At 43.0% G+C, this 23,644-nt stretch overlaps 1 protein-coding gene across 7 annotated transcripts in view; it reads right to left on the bottom strand.

Annotated features, from left to right (window-relative positions):
- Nucleotides 1-23,644, bottom strand: part of CRB1 (crumbs cell polarity complex component 1) — a 131,765-nt gene that overhangs the window by 97,757 nt on the left and 10,364 nt on the right. For all 7 annotated transcript variants that reach the window (XM_072948757.1, XM_072948759.1, XM_072948758.1 and 4 more), the window contains exon 2: nucleotides 6,356-6,937. In XM_072948757.1, coding sequence (XP_072804858.1) covers nucleotides 6,356-6,937 — 582 coding nt within the window. The remainder of the gene's footprint in view (nucleotides 1-6,355; nucleotides 6,938-23,644) is intronic.

The following is a 23,644-nucleotide window of genomic DNA, read 5'->3' as shown; positions in this document are numbered from 1 at the left end:
AAATCTTTTTTGTTTCTATAAGTTATCTTTCTGCGAGTCATAATTGGAATAACCTCTGCTTTTAATATGAAGCGTGTGTTTTGCTCGTTTTGCTCATCCTTTTCCTACTTTGCCCTGTTCCCTCCTTTTATCATTCGTGAAACAAGAATGTTCTTGACCCAATTTCATCCTCATCTTTTCAAAACATTCATGGAAGTGAGAGCTCGTTCTAGGAAGAGAAAGAACTGCTCCTTTTTTTGGTCAGCCCTAAGGGCGGAGGCTGGGGAGCGCCTTCCTGTTCTTCCTCGTGGCCAGTGCTCCTCTCTGGGGTGCCGTCTGTGTCTGGAGGTTCCTTCCCCTGCGCTCCCCCCTCTCCCAGCTCTGACCCACCCGCCCCTCCTTCCTCATCCAGCCATCTTTCTCTTAGTCCATCTCTGTGCTCTTCCTTCCATCTTAAATGTCATAACATGTCCAAAGACGTTATTTAATTTTAAAAATATTATTTCCAGGTCAACGGGCATGACTTCCTGAATCTACTGCCTACATTTGATGTGCGTGTACATGTATTTTTTATGTGTAAAAACAAGAAAATACATACTAAGTTTAAGTTGGAGCAACCCCATTTCAGGGTCTCCAAGATGCTATGTTTGAAAAACACACCACTTTTATGAATGGTTTATAGCTTGCTTTTGTAGTTAAGTTTCTTTGGAAGATTATAGGAAAATTGTTAATGTTCACATTTTCTGCTAAAGATGCCAATATTATACATTTCACACTTCTATAATTATAATATTTTAATCATAACAAATCTCTTTCTTGTGTTTCTTTTCATTAGGATAATTGTTATTCCTGACCATTTGAAACGTTATAATGTTAATAAATTTATGATATGGCAGTTTCAGAAATTAAATTCTTGCCTTGGCATACCATAAAATTCCAGTTTAAACTCATAAACAGGGTGCAGAGATTCCGACCTCAGTTAACCCATTCCTGGGTATGGTTCTAATATTTGCAAAAAGAAAGCAGTTCAAGTACAGGAAAATGATACTTGTAGGAAGTATTGGTAACGCTGCATAAACCGAATCGACACTGGCAGCAGTGGTGACGATATTAAAACAGTGACAACCAACATATGCACAGCCTTAAACCACATGAAAAAAACTGCCACTAAATCGTTTAATTCTCACCAGGACCCTGAGGTTAGGTGATGTTACTATATTTATATGTGAAAGTGAGGGAACGGAGGCTCAGTACTGCTGTCATTTATCAGTACCCAGCCACCAGGGAGCTTCAGAGCTGGTCCTGGGGTCCTTGTCTCCCGCGTCTTTCCATGACACCCATTCCTCATGTTACATGCTCCTGTTATGTATGACTGTGGCCCCTCCTCGCTCAGACCCACGCACACAGCCTGCTGACAGCTAGGAAGGTACTGAGAGGAGGAGTCGGGGAGAGAGGGAGCTTAAGACGGGGCGCTGCATCCCTAACTGCTAACTACACCACCAGCCAACAGTCAACGCAAGCACGTGGGGAGAGACATCACCCCTTTCTAAGACGTCTCTGCGGTCCTTCCCCCATGCAGTTCAGCTCATTGTTATTCACACACGTAGCCAGAGGACAAGAGCCTCAGTTCTCCATCCTGGACGTGGTGCATCTTTGTTCTGCTCATGGACCACTTTTTCTCCAGAGCCTTTCCTGACTCTGAGCAGCAGCTTTCTTCGTGCTTCCTCAGCACTCTGTTCAGAGACAGATTGTAACGTTTGTTTACACGCCTCCTCCCTGAATAGGCTGTGAGCATTTTGTCAGGGATAAACCTTGTCTTCGTCATCTTTGTGTCTCCACGGGCTCGCACCGTGTCCGGTGCCCTGAAAGGATGTGATAAATATTTGCTGAGCGAATGGCACTTGTTATTTTGTGCACTCGTTCAACAAACATTTGTCAAAAGCCAGAAACTTTATTTCTCCATAAAAACTATTTCTAGTGGCTCCAGTCCTGAGCAAAAGCCTGAACAAGTGTTTAATTGCCTTTCTATGACACTGCCAAAATTGATCAATTTCATAATTAAGAGCATATAGAAAAACAGCCATTTTCCTTTGATAAAATAAAAATACAACCTGTGAAATTAAAAAGTTACCTTTAGGCTGTTACACATTATTTGCCTTTTGGGCTTGAAAGATATTTGTTATGGGCACATTATGTGGTGAGTAAAATTTGAGATTTCTAGATAGGTACCCATAGAATCAATATTTAAATGTTCTTCAAACTGGTGTCATACATTGAGTGTACTTATACAAATATGGGCTATTTATTAATAATTATTCCCAGTAAATTGATGTAAGTTCATCAAAAGTTCTGTCTTAATTTTGCAATCAGGAATGTCGTTTCAGTAAAAAAAAAAATCCGTGATAATGGTAATGATAGTAATTATTTCTCATGAAATAAGCTTATACTTTACAGTAAATAATAATTTTTCCCAGATTATTTTCATGACCATTAAATTATCCATTTGATCTGTCATAGACGTTTCAAAGTGATTTAGTTGATCGAAATACATTTAGAAAAGTTGGAACATCAAGCCCAGATTCAAGTCTCCACAGTGACTGAAATTCAAAGTATGCCTTTGGTAAACGCCAATGAAGCGGCAGTGTCGCAGTGAGCTGCCTCTTAGAATCCGAATGCGTGAGGACTGTTGGAGAAAGCTCAGAAAAGAACACGAAAAACTATCGGGAAAAGGTCTGACAGGAAATTTTAAATGAGTATCCATCATGTAATGCAGAGAAGCAGGGTTAAGTTTCAGGTGTGCACTTTGGAAAGACTGCGTGGTTAGAAATACTCTGAAGGGCGGGCCTGGGCTGGATGATTCGGACTTCCCACGAGAGGGCGGTAGAGAGCAGGCCCAGGAGGCGGGCTCTCATTTTGTTTGCATGGTCACATCATTTTTGTGTTAATTTCTGTCTTAAATTTTAGAAGATAAAAAGGCGTTATTGTTAAAATACTTGTCTTGCACTCCCTCCTCTCAAATAATATGGTCCATTTACTTGGATTACGGCATTAATCTCCATTAGGTACCCTAATTCTACCCTAACACCTCCCTGCACTGCGTCTTCAGAGTAACAAGCAGAGAGAGATTGTTAAACTGCGAGTGGAACCATTTCAGTCCTCTGCTCAAAACTCTCCAACAACTTCCCTTCTCACTTAGAGGAAGAGCCGAAGTCCTTACGGTGGCCTTCAAGCTCCAGTAGTCTGACCCGTGCCTCCTTCTTGTTCACCCCACCCAAGTCACAGCAATCTTATTCTGCTTCCCCATCATTCCAAGTACCTCAGGGCCTTTGCACCTGCTGCTCCTCTGCCAGAGGTGCTGCTCCACAGGACGTTTGCCTGACTCCCTGCCTCTGCCCTCTCTAAGGTCGTTCACGTGTCACCTTCTCAGCGAGGCCTTCCCAGCGAGATCAGTCTATCTAGAGTTCAACCCCTAACTCCCGCTTTTTTTGTTCTACATTTTTCCACTGAATTTTCTCACTGTCTAATCTCACCACATATTTTATTTACCTACGACTTATTTTGCATGCTTCTTGCTCTTCCCTCTTGAATGTAGGGGCACTTCTACATTACTATTTCTGTTGGTAGAAGAAGTCTGCCGCTTTCCCGTTCAGCTGACACGGGCGTTTGCGCCAAGGCGGTGCGGACTCTCCGGACCCCCCCGGGAGCCTCTCTGCAGTTCAGCGCTGGGGCGGGAGGGAGGCCCAGGGCAGGATCCCCGCGGGGCGCGCTCTCTGCGAGCGAGCGCTACCACTCTGTCCTCTCCTACCTCCCTGTCTTTTAAAATTTATTACATTTCCTGACTTTGCTGCTCAGAGGAACGCGGGCTCTCTGCTGTCAGCCGGGTTCTTTATGATCGCTCTAAATTTGGAAGCGGCACACCGCAGCTCGGTGGCTGTAACACGGTTTCCAGGATTCGCGATGCCTGGGGACATTGGACCAGCCGGTGCCCAGCACATCCACGCTGAGCGCTCCAGCTGGCCCCTGGATGATACAGACCTTCTTTGGGTTTCCCATTAATTGGCCTGAGCTGCCACGAACACTGGTAACCATGGGACAGTGCCCCCCTCCCCAAACCCAAACAAACAAACAAAACCAAGCCTCCTTGGGGCTCTGAAGGATGGGGCAGGGCAAGAGAAGTTTCCAAATGAGGCTCAAGTACACTTAGCTCCTGGCTCCTGGCCTGGCTGTGAATAGAGTCACCGGTACACGCGGCTCTCCGAAGGCAGAAGCTGACCGCCTGCGGTTCAGAACACCCTGGGGAGTGGCTACCGCTGAGTCAGGGCTGAGGATGAGCCGGGAGACCCCGGACCAGGCTGGTTTACTCGGGGAGGGGGCTGGGATCAAGGCGCCATCACACCTTCCTATCTAAACAGGCCTAACCAGCTGATACCTGGCTCTTACTGCTGTCAGAGTCTTCCATTTAAATTCTTTTTGCAGGTACATTGTACATATGCCACCCGAAAAGCTGAAATAATAAAATGTGCCTGCTTTCCTGGGAAACAAAAGAAAAACATATTCAAACAGGGAGGGACACTATCAAGTCAGGGTTTGAGCAAAGGGAAGCCTCCTCATTGTGGACGTTGTTACAGTGAGAAGAAGGCCTTGACCCTTACTGGGCCCCAGAGATACGACGGATCCACAGTATAAATTAGTTTACTGCACAGTGGAATGCCTTCCGATGGGGTTCTGCTGCATCTCACATTTGGGCTATATCCTTGATGTCGTTTATGCCTTAATTTAGACCACTTAAAGGGTTCATTAAAATCTAATTAAATGAAGATGTAAAAAGAAAAAAGTGCATACACCATAAAACATAATTTTTTCAAGCTGTGTTTTTGCAATGAGATGACTTTCAGAACACTGCAGTTAAAATGGCTGAGACACTCCATCTCAGGTCTATTCCTTTGAGTCACCACTCACAACACTGTTAGCAGCAGGAAATGGAAGATATTATCTTAATAAGCTATAATGGTTTTTAAATGTGACCATTTTAAACAGAAGCGATCCCAAAGCATCCCCGCAAAAAGTTACTTCTTATTTTTATTCAAAAATTAATAAGACTGATTTTGGTGGTGAGCACACCGTGATGTCTACAAAAGTAGAGATATAATGCTGAATTCATGAAATATATAATGATATGAATCAGTTACCTCAAAAATAAGTTAAAAATTTAAACATTGAAATTCAATTGCTATAACTCAGCTAAAAGAATGGACAGGATAGTATAGCATACGAACAAGGAGTTTTTCACATAGAAGTAGTTTCATAAGCTCCTTGACTATTACTATTAGCACAGAATTGGTAATTAAAAGGCATTCGATAAAATAATTTTCCACTTGACACAAGCATTTCGCCATCATAAATGATGCATCAAGTAGTAGAGAAGGTAAAATCTAGTTTAATATCTATATTAGTTTCATCGCCAGGAAGGGTGCCCAGAAACACAGGGAAGAATTTAGAAAATTAGAGCAATCCAGTGACAGCTTATTAAGCCACCATTATTCACTGTGCTGAGTTCTCCTCTTCTTAATTCACTAGCTGACGTCACAGAGCTGGGAGTGAGGAGGCCAGGAGAGCGGTGAGCCCAAGTTGGAATGAATGAACGTGACAGAGCAAAGACCTCTTACAGTGGACGGAAAATCCACGGGGTAAAGCCACGGAAGGAAGACGGTGGCCAGGCAGAGCTGACCTAAATGCGCCGCGGACTCGGGACAATGAGGCGGGCGCGGGGTGCTGAGCGCGAGAACAAGGCGCAGCAGGTGCCCTTGCGATGCATCCGCCCTTGTTGCCCCGTCACTAAATCAACATCCACAGAAACTTCGGGAAGAGACGGGAGGGACTATTATTTGCTATTTCCAGGAGATTCTGCAAGAGTGACGTCTGCATTGGTGACGTCTTGACTGCTCCCATCCCCTGTGCCCCGTCAGCCTCGCTACCCTCGGCGTGTTCACTTCAGCACTGGTCACCCACCTCCGCCGTCCACCCCGTGGTCCCCTCCCCAGGCCGCCCCGGCGGGAGCGGGCACCGCAGCCAGGACGGCGGGAGTCCGCTCCGGCGGGGAACCTGCAGGAGCCGCCGGAGAGCGAGGTCCCGCGGGGCCCGCTGCTTCCAGGCGGCGACTGCGCGTCCGGGAACAGGCGAAACCGCGGCGGCGCAGCGCGCGACCGCGACGCCCGGGGCCCCCTTGCAGCTCCGCGCGCTTTCCGCCCACAGATCAGCCCCTGTCGAGGCCACGTCCACAAGCGAGTGGACGGGACATCAAAGGCCAGGTCTGCTCCTGTCACGTGGACGAGAAGGCTACTTACGCCACCTGGGATTCAAGCGGGGGCACACTTACCCGAGTAAGGGCGGGGACACAGGCAGGCGTATCTCCCGATCTCATTGAGGCACGTGGCCCCGTTCCCGCAGGGATGTGACGCACACTCGTCCACCTCCACGTCGCAGTGGCGGCCCTGGTAGCCCGGGACGCAGAAGCAGGCGTAGCCGTTGGCCCCGTCCCGGCACACGGCGCCGTTGCGGCAGGGGCTGGACGCGCACTCGTCGCGGTCCAGCTCGCAGAAGCTTCCGGCAAACCCGGGAGGGCAGACGCAGGCGGGCTGCGCGGGGCCGAGGCGGCAGACGCCTCCGTGCTGGCAGGGGCCCGCGCCGCAGGCTTCGTCGGCCGTGTCGCAGGCGGCGCCGCTGGACCCGGGAGGACATCGGCACAGAAAGCCCCGCTCCCCGGGGGCGCTCACGCACGTGGCGTTGCCGGGGCAGGGGCTGGAGACGCAGGGGTCTGGCTCCTCGTCGCAGCCTTTGCCCAGATGAAGGGCTGTGTCTGCGCAAGGGCAACTGTGGTCTTCTGACGCATCCTTGCAGGTGGAATTGTTCTGGCAGGAATGTGAGAGGCACTCGGTGTCGTTTTCATTGCAAAAGGAATCTGCAAGGAAATAAAAAACAAAACAGAACAGGATGAATAAATGGAGGGTGGTAAAATTAAAGAGCGTCCTCCTCTCCGCCCTTGGTTCATTTCAGACACGCTCATTAAATGCAATACAAAGTTGGCTGCATTCTCATGAGGAATTTGTCAAATGACGTCTAACAGTGAGTTTTGTCACTAATGATGATTTGTCACTGTTTTCAGAGCTGCTAACGAGAAACAAAAATGGCTGGTTTGAGAAGCTTCGCAGCCCTTGCGTTTTCCTTTCTCAGGTGGAGGTGCTGTCAAGCAACGGGGTGAATTGAAGCAACAGCTGAATTGTCCCGCATACACGAAATTTTGAAATTCACATTCTCTCATGGAGGGTTTTGGGGTGTCCTGGAAGATGAGATACAAAATTGTCTCTGAATATACCGCCGAACTGAACCTAATACTGGAATGAAGACTAAACCTTGGCTGGTGACTGCTTTATGGCAATCACTGTGGACGCTCTACAAAGAAAAGCATGGAAAAATGAAAATATAAAAATAAAATAAAACACCAACTGTTGAAGGTCTACTTTGGTAGCAAGCAGGTCAGGTGTTTCACATGTATTACTTCTAACCCTCACAGCAGCACCACATTACTACGCACATCTTAGAGATGACGGATTAAGCCCCACCGCAAGGAAGCAGATGTTATAAAGTTTCCGGATTTTCAGTTTTCTGAAAGATTCTCTGTTCTGGGGACACATTTTTGAAATTCTAATTGAAATGATAACCTGCCAGAAAGCAATAATTCTATGATTCTTCTCCAAATTCATCAGATACGTGCATGTGTATAAATTTTCCCTGAACATACACACATTGTGACCACAGCACCGTTATTTTCTTTTTTTATTCTTATTTTTTAAATTGAAGTGTAGTCTATTTACAGTGTTAGTTTCAGGTGTACAGCAAAGCAATTCAGTTATAGACATACACACACACACACACACACACACACACACATATTTTCAGTTTGTTTTCTGTTATGGCTCATTGCAAGAAATTGAATACAGTTCCCTGCACTATAAAGCAGGTCCTTGTTGTTTATCTATTTTATATACAGCAGTGTGCATCTGTTCATCTGAAACCCCTGATCTATCCCTGCCCCCCAGCCCTGTTATTTTCTTAATCATGTATATTGAGAAGCTTTACGATTTGGCAACTCAATCGTACCAGGTCACAAAACACTGTCTTTTGCATGTGGATTCATCTAATACATCATGCTCTTATTTTTATTTCCTTTCTCACAATATTGCTTATGAATACAATAGTGGCTAACAGGACAGGCCTGTAATTTTTTAAATTACAAAATGAAGTATTTGCTCTTATGATACGAGACCTCCATCAGTGACTGTCAGGAGACAGCAGCACGCACACCTCAGGGGATCTGCAATGACAAGCCTCTCCCCTCTCAACCCACAGAAGGCGAAGGGGAAAGAACTTAAAGTTATGACGGAATATAAAGAACGCTCCTATAATTAAAAACAAGTATATAGATTTAAAGTTTGTATGAAGTGCCCTAGAAAATGAATGAAAAGCTAAATCCACAGCAAATCCCTGAGGTGGGACAGGAAACAGCTCATTCACAAAGCCTCAGAAATCAGAACAAGCATTCGCCTTACGGACGGAAACACTGGAAGCTAGAGGGCATTCGAACCATGCCTCAAAATTCTTGAAAGGAAATAATCTCCGAATTAGAATTCTGTGCCCAGCTAAACTAGCAATCATCCCCGAAGGGAGAAGAAAAATATTTTCAGGGATGCAGGGATTAAAATTTCCAGCTTTCATCCTCATTTTTCAGAGATCTTTCAAAATATACAGTCCATGGAAATGAGAGTGTAAAGCAAGAAAGAGAGCATGGAGTCCAGGGTACGGGGGATCTAGCAAAGGAAAGGAGTGAGCAATGTTACTGACAATTGCTCCCTGTACGGCAGGTGTGTTACCAGCGGGTACAGAGATTAACCAGTCCTGAGAGCAGAAAACGTGGGGCCCCAGGAAGGATGCGCAGTAAGGAAAATGCACGGAGTGTCATGTAAGAGAAGTGATGGAAAATTAAACAGAACAGTTAGGGAATAAAAAACCTCTCACTGGCATTACTTCTAGGGAAAACTGTAAGTTGTACAGGAAGGAGATGGAATCATAGTGTTACGGAAACGACAGGCCAGCCAAGAAACAAGCACCACTCGGAGGGTTGGAGTACTCAGATGTATTATGCCGGCGGGCTCAGAGGGGCTTCTGCTCCGAAGCTCTGAGCACCTCCAAGACGTGCGCATGAGGTTTTACAGGGTTAAGTACAAGCTTGGGGTATTCGGCCAATAGGCATGGAACAGCTTTAGCAGCATCATTATCACAAAAGTGGAGGCAGGGAGGCAGCAAACCAACATTCCAAAGCCAGATATATATCTTTGAAAATCCAGCTGGCTAGCAAAAAAACATGAACAGCAAACCAACACTAATTAACCTAGATTTACAAGTTAGTCTAGCAGAACTCAATCAGTATTCCAATACTTTGTGAGTTATCTTGTTAGTCCAGCCCAGCCCCTCCTTCACATTCCTAGACTTGTGAGTTATCTTGTTAGACCAGCCCGGTTTTTCCTTCACAATAGCACACTATGGAGCTGAAGGAAATTCTCTATAATAGCAATAATAGTAATAAAGTGATGCTTTCAGGTGGAGCTGAGCGAGTGAGTGTGTGGGTGCCCGTGTGTGACCGAGAACTGCGGGAAAGCTCAGTCCACGTGTACTGCAGGAGAATTCCAAACAATTATGCCAGTATCTAAAACTGTAAGAAATATTTAGAAGAGTTTTAAATAGTTGCATCTAGGGGGGTGCAGGCTGGGAGTGGGGAGCTGGAATGGGATGGTAATAAGGGTATGACACTTTCCCTCATAACCCTTAGTGGCTTTTAAAGGATTACTGAATAAATGTCATAAAAATAATTTTCAAAGCGGAATAGGTAGATGTATACTTTAGTCACACACACACCTCCATCACTTTGTTGACATGTACACTCTGAATTATGTTTTCAGTGCTGGTCCTGGACAAGATGATTTATTAAGCACATCCTTTTCCTGGGTCTTCGAGGTGGATGGTGTCATTGGCACCGTTGGTACCGTTTGCTGCCTGGGTTTATGGGTGTGTCCACAGGTGAGATGCTAACAGGCCTTCTTGGAAACACAGCCTGTGACAAGGCATCATTAACTGATGCTTCAGCTGACTGTACTAAACAAGCAAAGACATTTGCCTGCCAAGAAAAAACTCATGGCGGGGAGAGTATAGCTCAGTGGTAGAGTGTGTGGTTCAATCTCCAGTGCCTCCATTAAAAATGAATTTTAAAAAACCTAATTACTTCCCTCGCCTAAATAAATAAACCACAAATAAAAAATAAATTTAAAAAATTAAAAAAGAAAATCATATTTTTCAAACATATAATGGAGCTGTGATTTACGCCTTATTAAAAATAACTAATTAAAGAGCCAACTAAGAAATAAAAGCGGAATATGCACAGACCAGTGAGGGAGTGTCATGAAGTAAGGGTTATGATTATTCCAGTTCTGAGCACCTACACTGAGAAGAAATCTGCCCTGTACACATTACTACATCGTAACCTAGTACACTGTATGCACCCTCAGTGAAAAATAAAGTAATTTGCATAAGGATAATAGCTTTAGAAAGGACATACATGGACACACACAAAAAGTAATTTCAAGTCCTTGCAGGACTACTTAAAATTATAATCAAAACCTAGTTCCCAGAGAAATTACCACAGATAATTTCGTTTCTGGCTTTCCCACGAGCCTTAGATACAGGATAAAAACTGTACTGGTTGTGATGTGTAAATTGATATTTTCAGACCAGTTTATCTAGGCTGCCAAACTGTTTTCCTGCAGTAAAGTCTGCCATCTACTGGATGTTACAAGAAGTTCTAGAACAGACGGTTTCACACTTTTTCTTTTTTTCTTTTCTTTTTTCCTTAAAGGCAGCAGAACTCCTCCAAGGAAAATGTCACGAGTAACCCCGACACACAAAACCGGGATGTGGACCAGCCCAGACTGCAGAAAGGGAGACCCCGCAGCCCAGCCGCTCAGCCTCCTGGCCTTCCTGGAGATGTCTACAGAGAGCCCAGGGGAAAATAAAATATCTCACACAGCGGCTGCAAGTGATTCTTTTTGTCTTTGCTCTTTTAGTATAGCTAGTGATAAAAATATGTGTGTATATTTTAATATAAATATACATTATATATAAATGTAAATATATAATATGTACATATATTTGTTGAGAAGTAAAAACTAATTTGACCAGTTTTAAAGGCGATGAGCACACAGTGTAGCAGTTATTGTGTATAGATGTGTGTGTGTGTGTGTGTGTGTGTGTGTGTATTTTCTTATAATTAGATCTACTTGGAAAACAGCCATATTAGTCATTTAGCTTAGGTATAAAGGAGGAATATATTTATTTCAGAGCAGTGAAACACTACAAGGTGACTTCCGGGAAAAAGCATTTCAATACCTCAGAGATTATTACAAAGAGTATGTACTCCTTTGTCCTTGATGGTTTTAATGTGCTCATCTTTGAAACAGGCAGGTAATTCTCTGATTTAAAAACCGTCAGTCAAGAATCTGGAAGTTCCAGCGAAGGGTTTTTTTTTTTTTTTTTTTTTGCTACCAGCATTTTTGGCAACTTTTGGACTGGTTAACCACAGGACATTTGCCGGAGAGAGACAAGGAACAGAGTCCGCGAAGTAAGACGTATCCTATCAAGGCCGGCTTTGCCAGCTCGGCCTCAGTTTCCTCAGCTGCAAAGGAGGATAGAGCAGCAGAATCCACGTCTTCGGGTTTTCATGTGGATTAAGTCACCAGATCTAAATGCTTGGCAGACACAAGGCAAGTGCTCAATAAACGTTAGCTCTTACTGTTATAAGATGCTTAGAGAGAGTCTGGAGTTCTTAGCAGGAAAGTTACTGGATTAATAAGAAATACAGCAATAACAATAATAACCAAAAAAAGTACCACTTACTGACACATTTTCACTGCAGGAATTTTATTTAGGAAACACATACAAATACAGAGTCTAATGCCAAAGACACGCTTCCGTCAAGCACCTGGACTTGCCCAGGATCAAACCGAGGTGACCATTGTTTCGATTTAGAAAAAATCTGAGGTTCATTTTTCACAAGAATATATTTACAGTCTCACTATAAATGCTGAACACCATTTAAATTTTTTGGCTCGGAGAAGTATCACATGACGTGAGAGTTGTGATCGGGCTAGAGAAGCCAGGAGGACCCGCTGTTTCTGTGTGTTCCCAGAGCACGCCCAGCAAACGCTCAGCGAATGCTCTGTGGGTGCTAATCGTCAAAGCCAGTATCCTGACCTCAAAGACGCCCCTTGCTGTGTAAACTTTGCATGAGTGTATGTACACGTGCATGTGTTTGTAGGGGTAACGACTGATCCCTTTTTTAAATTTTGCCTTCTTGTCACTGCTACTTTTAGTCTTTTCCTAGGATTTGCTAACCTAATTCTCCCCGCGTCACTCACTCTCTAGTCCTCATTTCTACTGATATTAACGCCAAGAATGAAACCTGCCAGCAGCAGGGAGGCAGGATGATCGATGGCTATTGCTCGTATCTGGGTTAAATTAGCAATTTTACATACTCCTCACATTTAAGCAGATCAGACATGCACGTATTCCCACCTCCTGCCAACACAGCGTTTTGAGCTCATTGCCCCGGGCAGGTATTTTACTGTTTTTCCCTCAAAATACTGAGATGTGGGTGGGGACCTGGGAAGGCTGCTGCCTCCGACCGGAGAGGGGATACGCTGGCTGCGAGACAGGGCAATTTTTTAAACATGCAAAGGCATAGGGTTTTTTTTAAATTTAATTCTATTTTTAACATACATTTAACCTAATTTCACCCAAATAAAAATGGGAGATGAATAGAGGAACAGGGAGCACACAATCTGATATTCCCAGCAGCATTTACTGAGTGGTTTCTGAAACTCTTCTGTATAAAAACCTTTTCCTGTAGAAGAACAAGGAGATGGGCTGCTTTCCTTTGTACCTGTGTTTTGCTTTCATTAAAACAACTACCAAGTCTACTGTTTCATACAGAACTTTGGTTTACGTCCTTGATATGTTAAAAAGTTAACATAAATTTCTGTATTTCATTAAACTATATCTCAAAAACCACTATTGATTTCTATAAATTGGAACAGGCATTGACTTTAAAAAGAGGGTTTAATTCAGCTGTCGAAGAAAAAAATTTTTTTTACTCAAGATAGATTGTCTCCTCCATTCAGAAATTTGGAAAATCAGATGGCCCTTGACAGTTTGGTGAAACACATAACAATTTCAATCATGGTTTGGATTCCAAACAGCAAATATTTGGGATGTGCAGGTTTCAAATCACCCATGATGAGTTGTTTTTAGAATGAAACAGAGGTTACACTCAGTGCTACTGCAGATAGAGGAGAAATTTCCAGATCGGAGAATTTCAGTGCATTAGAGGAAAGGGGCTGGCTGAATTTTCCTGAGGCTGGCTTTCTGTAGAGAGTGACGTTTAATTTCAGGGTTGGGCCCGGCAGGGGAGGGAGGGGCACATCTTCATTCAGGAAGTAGCCAGAATGGCTTGCACGTGGTAGGTAATCAATAGAAATTTGATGAATAATGAATGAGTGAGCAAGAAAACCTGAATTCTCATTTAAGCCTCGCTGTGAAGTTCTTACTCTCACCTCTTTTGATAAAACCAAGCAGAGCAAATCATCGGGCAAATCACTTACTTTGATGTGCAGTCTGATGGGTCCGCACGAACAGTTAGACGCAGTAAACGGGCTCTTTAAGACCATTTCGTTCCTCTGCCTCCCCGTGGCCTCTAAAAAACTAGGCATTCTCTCTCTCATACGTAGCTATTCCTGTAGATGTGATTTTTGAATTCTAAATTGAGGCCAGTTTAGTGTAATGGCCAGAGGACAATTTCACGGTAAGACAGACAGAGGTTTACATGTTAGTTCTATTTCCCACATCCGTGGTTTCAGCAAAATCAGCGTCACCGAGCCCGTTTCCTCGTCTCTAAGGGAGCTGACATGTACACACGGGGCTTCCGAGCAGGGACTTGAGCCTGGGTCCGCATCCTGGCTCTGCCACTCACTGACGCCGAGAGCTTTATTAAGTTACCACCTCTGGGCCTTAGTTGTCATTTCTGTAAAAATGATTCCTACCTCATAGGTTTATTGCGGATATTAAATTAGCTAATGTGCGTAAAATGTCCAACAATGCTTGGAACAGAGAGAGCATTGTCAGCCAATTTGTGTTATTATCCTCACAGTAACAAACATAAAGTTCCTTATTAAAAATTTGGAATAAAATAATTCTCCAGTCGATATTATTTTTATTCCAAAAATTGTATTGACTAAATACAAAGTAATTAGTCATTCCTTCAGTGCAGGGTCCAAAGCATGTACGTTTTGGTCCCCTTCCACTGGCCAGCAAAGCACCTCGGCACAGTGGTGCTTGGTAACCACGTGTTTAATAAATGAATCAATCCAAGGAAAATGAGACTCTACCATACCGGAAAGAGTTATTCGTTTTGTGTTCTGGGAAGTACAAGTTCACTGTCATCACACACTCCTAAGAATCTCTCCTCCTGAGCCAGGCAGGAGCCCAGCATCGCCGACTCCGTACTCCCATGCAAACTGTGAAACACAACTTCCCTGCTGCAGCTGAGAAGATTGTGCCAAAGCTCCCTGGTATCACCTGCATCTCACCTCCTCTGCCGGGAGTCTACAGACTTACTGGGAAACTTTCCCACAAGGGTATCTTAAATCCCCTGTGCACGGCTGCCATCTTGCTGGGTGCTCTTATATATAATTTTCTATTGTTAACACTGTCACAGGTGAAATCAGGGCCCTGCTTCTCCAAAGCTTTCTTTGCTCTCCAAGCTTCCCCAACAGAAGCCTCTGGGTCCTCCTGAGCACCAGTCTGGATGGGATCAGGTCTCCATCAGGAGGGCTGGGTAATGGACCACGGACATCCTACCTCTGGCTGCAGTTACACACACTCACCCCAGAGAAAGTGCCCTGCACTTGTCATCCTTAGAACATGACTAAATAATGCAAATCATGAAGGTCATTTTTACTGAATGTCAATCACTGAAAATTTTAATGAGGGTCTAATTATGTTCCTTTGACATTAAATTCATTTAAAGCTAATCAGGCCTGGACGCTCTGACCTTATTATAATCCATGTACACATTAATAAGGACAGGCTTTTAAATGACCCCTTTTATTTAATGGGATACTTAACGTTTTACTAACTCCTTTGAGCAAACTGAAGTTCTCAGAGTAAAGCTAAAAATGTTCTAAATGAAGAGAAAAAAGTTTTTCCCCACTCCATAAAGCCATCATTTTTAACTGATCAACAGACATAATTTCAATATTAATTATAAAACCATTGTGCAGAATAATTTAGCTACACACATTTTTATTCTAAAAAAGCACCTGAAAGTTGTAATATTTTCCACTAGATTGTTATCAGATTTTAAGTAATTGTACACAATTAAGATTGAAGAAAAAAATAAACAAAATTGGCAAAATAAGTGAAAACAGCCCTTCAAACTCTAGCCTGTTTCACCATACACCAAAATAGTATGGACAATATGAGAATGAAAAAATCAGAATAATCTAATTTTCCAAATTTTGTTATTCATATTATTAAGATGCTTCCAATTTATTGGTCCCAGGAAAAAATGTCTCAATTCTTTCCTATAGAAAAAATATGGGGTAGGAGGTATTATATCCAGTTTATACGTAGAAACTGAGGTTCAGAGATGTTAAATAAATTCCCCAAAGTTATGCAGCTAATATGTGGTAGATGAGGACGCCAAGAAGACTTCAAAACATTTGTTTGAAAAAAAATCCAAATAAAAAAGAATATAGATTCTGTATCGCACAGGGAACTATACTCAATATCTTGTAATAACCTTCAATGAGAAAGAATATGAAAATGAATATATGTATGTACATGCATGACTGGGACATTGTGCTGCACACCAGAAACTGACACATTGTAACTCACTGTACATCAATAAATTTTTTTAATTAAAAAACAGCATGACAGGCAAAAAGTTTAAAAAGGAATATAGAATCATAAAAATGAAACACTTAAGAAGTATCTAGATAAGCACTCTCCAAACTTTATCATTCAGATGAACCACGAGGGTCTCGGGGAAACTGCCGATTCTCTGACTCAGCAGTTCTGGGGTGAGGCCTGAGAGCCAGCATTTCTCATAAGCTGCAGGGGTCCTGATGCTGCGTGTCCGTGGACGACAATTCAAACAGTGAGCACTTCTACCCGCCTCATCTAACAGAGGTACAACGTGCAACATGTAGGTAATGTTAAGTCTTCCAGTGAAAAGTGCAATTAAAAATTAAATTAAGAATTATAAATAAACAGGCAAAATTAACTTTAATAATATACTTCATTTAACCAAATATAACTAATTATCATTTCAAATGTGTAATGAGGGTTAAAAACTAATGAGATATTTACATCTTTTTTCATACTAAGTCTGAAATCCTACGTGCATTTTACACTTACAGCACATCGCAGCTCTAGCTAGCCGCATGTTAAGTGCTCAAAGTCCCGCTACAGTGATTAGTGGCTACTATATTGGACGAGGCAGATCTCAACAGTTTCCTCATGTTTTGTACAGGAAACTAATGTCTAGAAAAATAATATGGAGTTGTGAGAACTGACTCCTCTAGTATTTAAATTGTCTTCTTTTATGACATGATTACAGTAGTAGGCATGAATAAAGACCTTTCAAGGTACTTTCTAACAGTTTATTAATTACTATGTATATTCAAATCCTGCACATCCTTAGAAACCTCCGGTTTTCTCTGAATCTTCTCCAGATCTCTGCACTCATGTTGATCTGGCCTGAGCAGCCACAGAACAGACCCTTGTTAAGACAACAACACACTTATCTGTGTGTTTCCTAAAGTGTGCTCTGTTTCCCATATGGAGACTTGTCTTTACAACTAGCAAAAGAACTCCTTTTTTTCAGACTGAAGTACAGTTACAATGTGTCAATTTCTGGAGTACAGCACAGTGTCCCAGTCATGCATATACATACATATATTCATCTTCATATTCTTTTTCATTAAAGGTTACTACAAGCTACTGAATATAGTTCCCTGTGCTATACAGAAGAAATTTGTGGGTTTTTTAAAATCTGTTTTTACATATAGTGGCAAACACTTGCAAATCTCAAACTAAAGAAAAAAAGGGGACACTAATGAACTCATCTACAAAACAGATGAACCCTTTAAGTTCAGTAACTGTCACAAGCACTTCTTTGGATGTCCATGTACATGCTCTGTGTTCTCAGTTCCTGTCACTCTTGGAACGCTAGCTCCCGAATGGGCAATAACAGGGGCTGACTGAGTGCTTTGCTGATCACTTGGTTTCCCCCTAGAGACCCGTGCTCCGCTCACTTTAAGGCTCACTACACTTGAAGAGAGAGAGGATGGCTTGCTTCTATTTGGCCACTCTAAGTGGGGAACCAGATCTGGGGAAAACCCAGGTTACTGTGGTTACTAGATAGCTTGGAAACCATCGTGAATAGATTTCATTTTCTTTTCATTCAGCCAAAAGCCCCAGGGCACTGAGCACAGCAAGTACAAGGCTGTGGTGCCTTCAGTCTGGGTAAGATTTTGAAGCGTGTATAGCCCTGCACACGCTGTTCTGAGAGGGCCCTGGTGCACACAGACATGCCTCTCTGCACGGCCCAGGACTCCCGGGGAGAATGGATCTCCTCCGTCCCCCAGGAACCATGTGGCACATTCTACCCCAGAAGCTATGGCAAGTATATACATAATGAATTCGGCACCTTCATTCCCGAGCACAAAACACCAGGGAAGGGAGGGTACCGCCGCGCTGTTGGAACACTCAGAGGGCGACGTGTGGTTGCTGACATCCTTAGAGAGTTGCAAGACAATATCTCATATTTGGAGTTGGTAGCTTAACTGAACAGAAGATAATAAAAGCATAAGGACAATTCTATTGTAGAAAATGCCTAGAAGCGAACTCTCACGCGGACGTTAAGATGTGGTACCTTAGATGAAATCACCCCGGCTCAGATATGCCCAGAATCATCTCTTTTAGGAAAACACAGCTACGTCTTTGCACTTAAAACATTGGGAGGAGAGGTTAAGTGGGGAAAGAAGAAGGATGAATTCAAGCAAATAATTCATGACTTTCAAATCAATAAACAAGTAAATTAACAGCTTGCTTAACAATAGAGAGTGTTTTTACTGGATATGATACTTGAGTTTTTAAAATAAATCCCATGTATTTTTCATCATTGTGTATGCCTCCCGTATCCAGCATAGAGCAGATCATCAATAATTCATAGCTGAGCTGCACCAAGCAAGCTCAGCCCCTCTCCCTGAGTGTAACGTCGTGTGACTGCATTCAGGCTTTCCGTATTTCTTTCTCTTGGCGGTGTCTGCCGCCCACCACCATCGCTTCCTGTACCAAATCCCAGGCACACACTCTAGCCGGTCTTTCACTTAGAAGGGGCCCCTGGATGACACTTACATGTGAAACGGGAGCCTTTGTTTTCTTCGATGTCATTTTTGATCATGCTTAAACAATACATTTCAATAAACTTCCTTTTACAATACCTGGTAAGTTGTAAGTCAGATAGAAACTGTGCCTAACTTGAAGCACCCTGAAGGGCGTAACGAAGGGTGAGAGTCCAGCCCCCCTCGGGAGGGCCGGAAGACCACTTGTCAGCGAGCCCAGCAGGTGTAACCACAGCGCAAATGAGGTGTCACTAACTCACGGCTTTCTGGTGCGCAAGGGGAGAGCTGGGGGATGCTGCGCTGAGGGAAACTCGCTGCTTCCCACATCTGGGGCAATACATTGAAAGAAGCAGCTTTACAGACTATTTTGACTTCACGATGCAGAAATAGAATAAGGACGCTATCAATTATTTTCTGAAAGGAAGGAGCTAAGACCCTATCGGTTAAAGCCAGGTCTCTACAGAACAATTAAATGTTTAATCTTTATAAAATAAAAGCAGTATTTTAAAGGGTCCCATCAAGTATGCCAACTAATATGTATCCTCCAGGAGCATGCTAACCCTGTGGCACAAAAGGGGTTGAGAGACCCTTAACGGACCTATTTACCTCGGGTCTATTTCTAAAGCACCCTATCATGTTATAGAAACTGCTGCAGCTGAAAGTCTCCCATCTCGATTATTGCTATAGTAACCACCAAACGACGAGACGCTGGCTTTTCATCCATTTGCCGTCGCTGCCCCACCCCTCTCTGAGATAGTTTTGCTTTTAAATGCTCCCATGTCGCTGGAAACAAAGAAGAAAAAAAAGTAAATAAATTTAGTTAGTGGGAAAGAATAAAAAGGCAGAGAGAATGAGAAAGAGAGAGAAAGAGAGGAAAACGGGGGAACGCGACAAGCAATAAAGAGATCCTAGGTATCTTAGTTTTACTTTGTAGAGAAAAGAAATACAATCAGACAACCAAACTAGCTTTTCAGTTGGTGACCAAATCTCTTTATTTCCATCTGTTCAGACTCAAAGTGACTAATAAAAAGTTAGATGTAAAATATTGCTGTTCTATTTTTAAAACCACCTCTGGACACTTTAGAGAATTTCCCAATAGGATCTATGCCCTTGCCTGGTGCTGTCTCACCCAGTTTAAGTCAAATTAAATATAAAAGGTAATTTTCTTATAATAGTTTCTTGTAAGAGATTATTAGGTTCTAAAATGGCATTGTATTTAAGTCATGCTATAATAACCGTAATCTAATTCACCTCCTTCCCCACAAGCTTGCAATCATTTTTAAAATTCTCATATGGTATTAAAGTTTGGCACTGTTTTGTGTGGAAAAAAAAAGGCCTACATACATTAAACCAAACAGAATTACTTCTCTCCTTTCTTTATCATACCTCAGACTTTATTGTTTCATATTGAATTGTCCTGTCTGTTAGTCAATAGCAAATTTGTTGGTTGGATTTATGATTTTTTTAGTTTCAAAATTCCAACAAACACATCAAAACTGACTTTGAAATAACTCGAAATCAGATTTTTTGGAAACAAAAACTCCTGTGCCGAGAAGATGACGCAAGGATGAGAATGGCAAAAACATCTAGAACCTTCTGTCACCCTGGAGAAGATCTTAGAAATATCGCGGGCTGCTCCTGAGACCAAAACCTGCAGCAGAGATGTAGAGGGGAGAAAAGGGTGCTGCCAAAGCAAAGGTTAAGATGCAAACACACGAAGTCGGGGTAAGCATCACGCACTGTCCCCAAACTCGGCTCACCGCTACACTCATCCTCCAGAATGTCTACTACAAAGCACAGTTGTTATCTGCTAAACGTTTTATTTGCAAATGGATAATTTAGATTATTCAAAGGAGTGTTGGCCATTTTCAGGAAACCAGAATATATACCCCAAACACAAAAAACGCACCTAATTAACCTCTCAAATAAGAGCAAGTTACTTCCTACAAACTGAACAACTCAGCTCACGGCACCTGAAGGTTCTTCTTAATTAAATACATTCTTTAGAAAAGTCTAAGCAAATATATGGAAGTTGATTCAAAGGCTTCTCTGCTTCAGCTGGTTGCTCTGTTTGGATACTTGTATTCATGAAGTTTAATTCCACTTTTAGACAGTCTATGTGAACAGGAAAATTTAATTTTGTTTATGATACTTTTCTCCGCCCATGTGGAGTTTTGTTACCCTCAGCACTTTGTGTTACCCATCTGTTTATTTCAGCTTTGTTCAGGCATAGAGCTGAAAGAAGGAAATTCTCTGAAACTGTGTCTTTGGCAGAACAGTGCTGAGACTTATAGTCAACTCCAGGCTCTTCCCAAAGTGGTTACAATATAATAATTGACAGTATGGTTGTGTCAAATAGTGCAAATAGTATCACTGTGTGTGTGTGTGTGTGTGTGACTAGTTTGGTTAATTTGATTGGGTCAATTAGGTACCAAATGCTTTTCCGGGACTACTCCAACCAGCCGGAAAGATCATACTCACTGTGAACACAGGTCTTCCTTTTCTAGTCTTGAATCCCATTCCTCTTACACCTGAACACATCATTACATCAATTTGTTTTTTTCTGTTTAGCAAGCTCCTCCTGAGTGTCTAATGGTTTTAAAGGACAGCAGCTTTTCACCAATGCCCACTTCTGCCCAAGACAGAGCAGCTGGCACAAAGCTGGGACACTTGTCCTCCTGGTGTAAACACTACAAATGTAAAAACATTTGAGGTAACTCTTCAGGCACCGAACACAGTTATCACAGAACTATGATTTGTGTCAGCCGTGAAATAAAGATGCCCACGGTCTTCTGGGCTTTATGCTTGGAACGACTTGAATGGGGAGAGGAATTCAATCAGAGGTGCAGCGACGTTTCTGAGCTCAGGAGGATGAGCTCAAAGTCGCAGGCTGCAGAAGCAGTTACAGTTCGCAGGTCAGAGCACTGGCCCAAAAGATTCATCATTCATCATGGGTTTTGGGGAAGCTTCTCAGAGGTCATCTGCTGAGAGACCTAGAGAAATGAAAATACCAAAAAATAGACCACTGGAGTTCTAACCCAGCCGGAGTGGGCAGACTTCACTGAACATCTCGGGCATTGAGAAACCAGAAAGGACTCGCTTTAGGAGTAAGGACCACACCACTGAAGAAGGAAGATGTCGTAAGCTCAAAACCAAAATAGAACTACTCAAACAAAAAATAAAATAAAACCAAGATTTATAAGGAAAAATCTTTGCCTGCCAGAACAAAATTTCAAAGCCTTTAAAGAAAGCTCACGTAATCAAGAAGCCCTAGAATTATCGCCTGAATATCCAGGATGTAATCTGTCCTATTAGGCACTTTAAAATCCAATACTCGTATCACAGTTAAGAGCTAAATCTTATTCTCTCAGTTTTACAAAGAAACACAGCAAGCATTGTCACTAGCATCCTACTAAAAATAACCACGAGCAACAATAGATAACTTTTATTGAGACTAAACTGTTTGCCAGAACGCTTCTAAGCACTTTATATAAATTAGCACCTGGGATAATTAGATTGGCTTCGCAGGAATTTTATGATGCAGGACTGATAGTTACCCCCATCACAGAACAGCATTTATGTTAACTTGCTCAAGATGACGTAGCTAAGTAGGCGGAGGGGCCAGGGAGGCGGGGCTCAGGGCTATTTCCCGGGTGATCTAGTTAAGGCAGGGTGGGCTGAGCCTGACCCAGCCCCGGGCTCTTGCCCACTGCACCGGAATGCTCTGTGACCATCAGATGCATGAGTAACCTGTCATCCACTAGTGCAAGTCAGCCACCCCCCAGTGACAGCTGATGGGCATTTCTGTTCATTGTTTTAAATGTTAAAATAATTTAAATAAAACAAGTCAGCATTTATTCAGCACCAACTGTGGTCTGGGTGTGGGGATTAATGTCACCCTCCTGCCGGCTCCTCTCCATCCTTGCCTGGGAGTTCCTGCCATGTTCCCTAATGACGTTCGTGTGGATTTCTCTCTCCTCCTTTAGACTCAAGACCTCAGCGGCTGGAACCATAGCTTCTCTCCCTTTGCATCCCCAGGGCCTCGCGTGCTGTCTGGCACACGTTATTTTGTTAATAAACATCCATTAAACTAACTGAGGCACACATGTGAAAAACCCTTTAATACTGTCAATATTTCTTGTAAAATGGCTTTTTATTATCCTCATTTGCAGTTGTGAAAACGGGTGGCTGGGGAAATAACTTGCTGAAGGTTTCTGCTACTTGGAAACAGCTCTGAAGCTCGAACCCGGCCATCCTGCCTGTGGATCTAAAGCTTTCACTCCTTCTCAGAACTCACCTGGCACTTAGTGAATTCTACGAAGACTTGCGTGAAATATTGTAGGGAAAGTGCGAGACAAGTAAAATGTGCTTAATAGATGTCCGTTATTACGGTACTGGCCTCCAGGCAGCACATGGATCAAAAAGAAATCTGAATGGAACAAATAAAGGTAAGTAGGCCTCCATTTTACATCTAAGAGATATCTTCACGGTTATGGGAGAAAGAAGGTCGTCAGGCTACACAAATCCAGTTTCTTTTTTAGCACGCTGCCAAGGGCACAGCTGACCACGTGGTGTGACCGGCAGATGGAATGTTCTGTTTGGCTGTGCTGGCTGCCCCCATCTGCCCTGCGTGAGAAGGGAGCTTCGTTGCCAGGCAAAATGACGGGATGGCAGGGAAGCCTGGGCAAGCCTTCCCTCTACTTGACTTGGGTGTTTAGGTCATTACTTTCTGTGCCATTTTCCTTGTGGTGCAAGTACATTTTTCAGCAATGGAGCGATTTCTCTTTCTTCTTTGATCCTTGTACCTTGAGACTTCTGTTTCCAAGTCCTGCTCGAAGCACAGAATAATTCCCGAAGGTCAAACACACATAAAATTGGAGTCCTAGAAGAAGGGGGCAGCAAGCTATTTGAAGCAATTATGGCTGAAAAAAATTCCAGGTATGATGAAAAATATTCACACAGATGATATGGAAATAGGGAGGGCAGTTACATTAAAAAGAGCAGAAAAGTAGTGCTAAGCAGATAGTCTTATGCAGAATCAGGCTTGTCAAAATACAGTTGACCCTGAGCAATGCAGAAGTGAGGGATGCTGACCC

This window comes from Vicugna pacos, chromosome 23 (genome assembly GCF_048564905.1).
Source record: "Vicugna pacos chromosome 23, VicPac4, whole genome shotgun sequence".
Taxonomy (NCBI): Eukaryota; Metazoa; Chordata; class Mammalia; order Artiodactyla; family Camelidae; genus Vicugna; species Vicugna pacos.
This window is presented reverse-complemented; position numbering and strand designations above follow the sequence as displayed.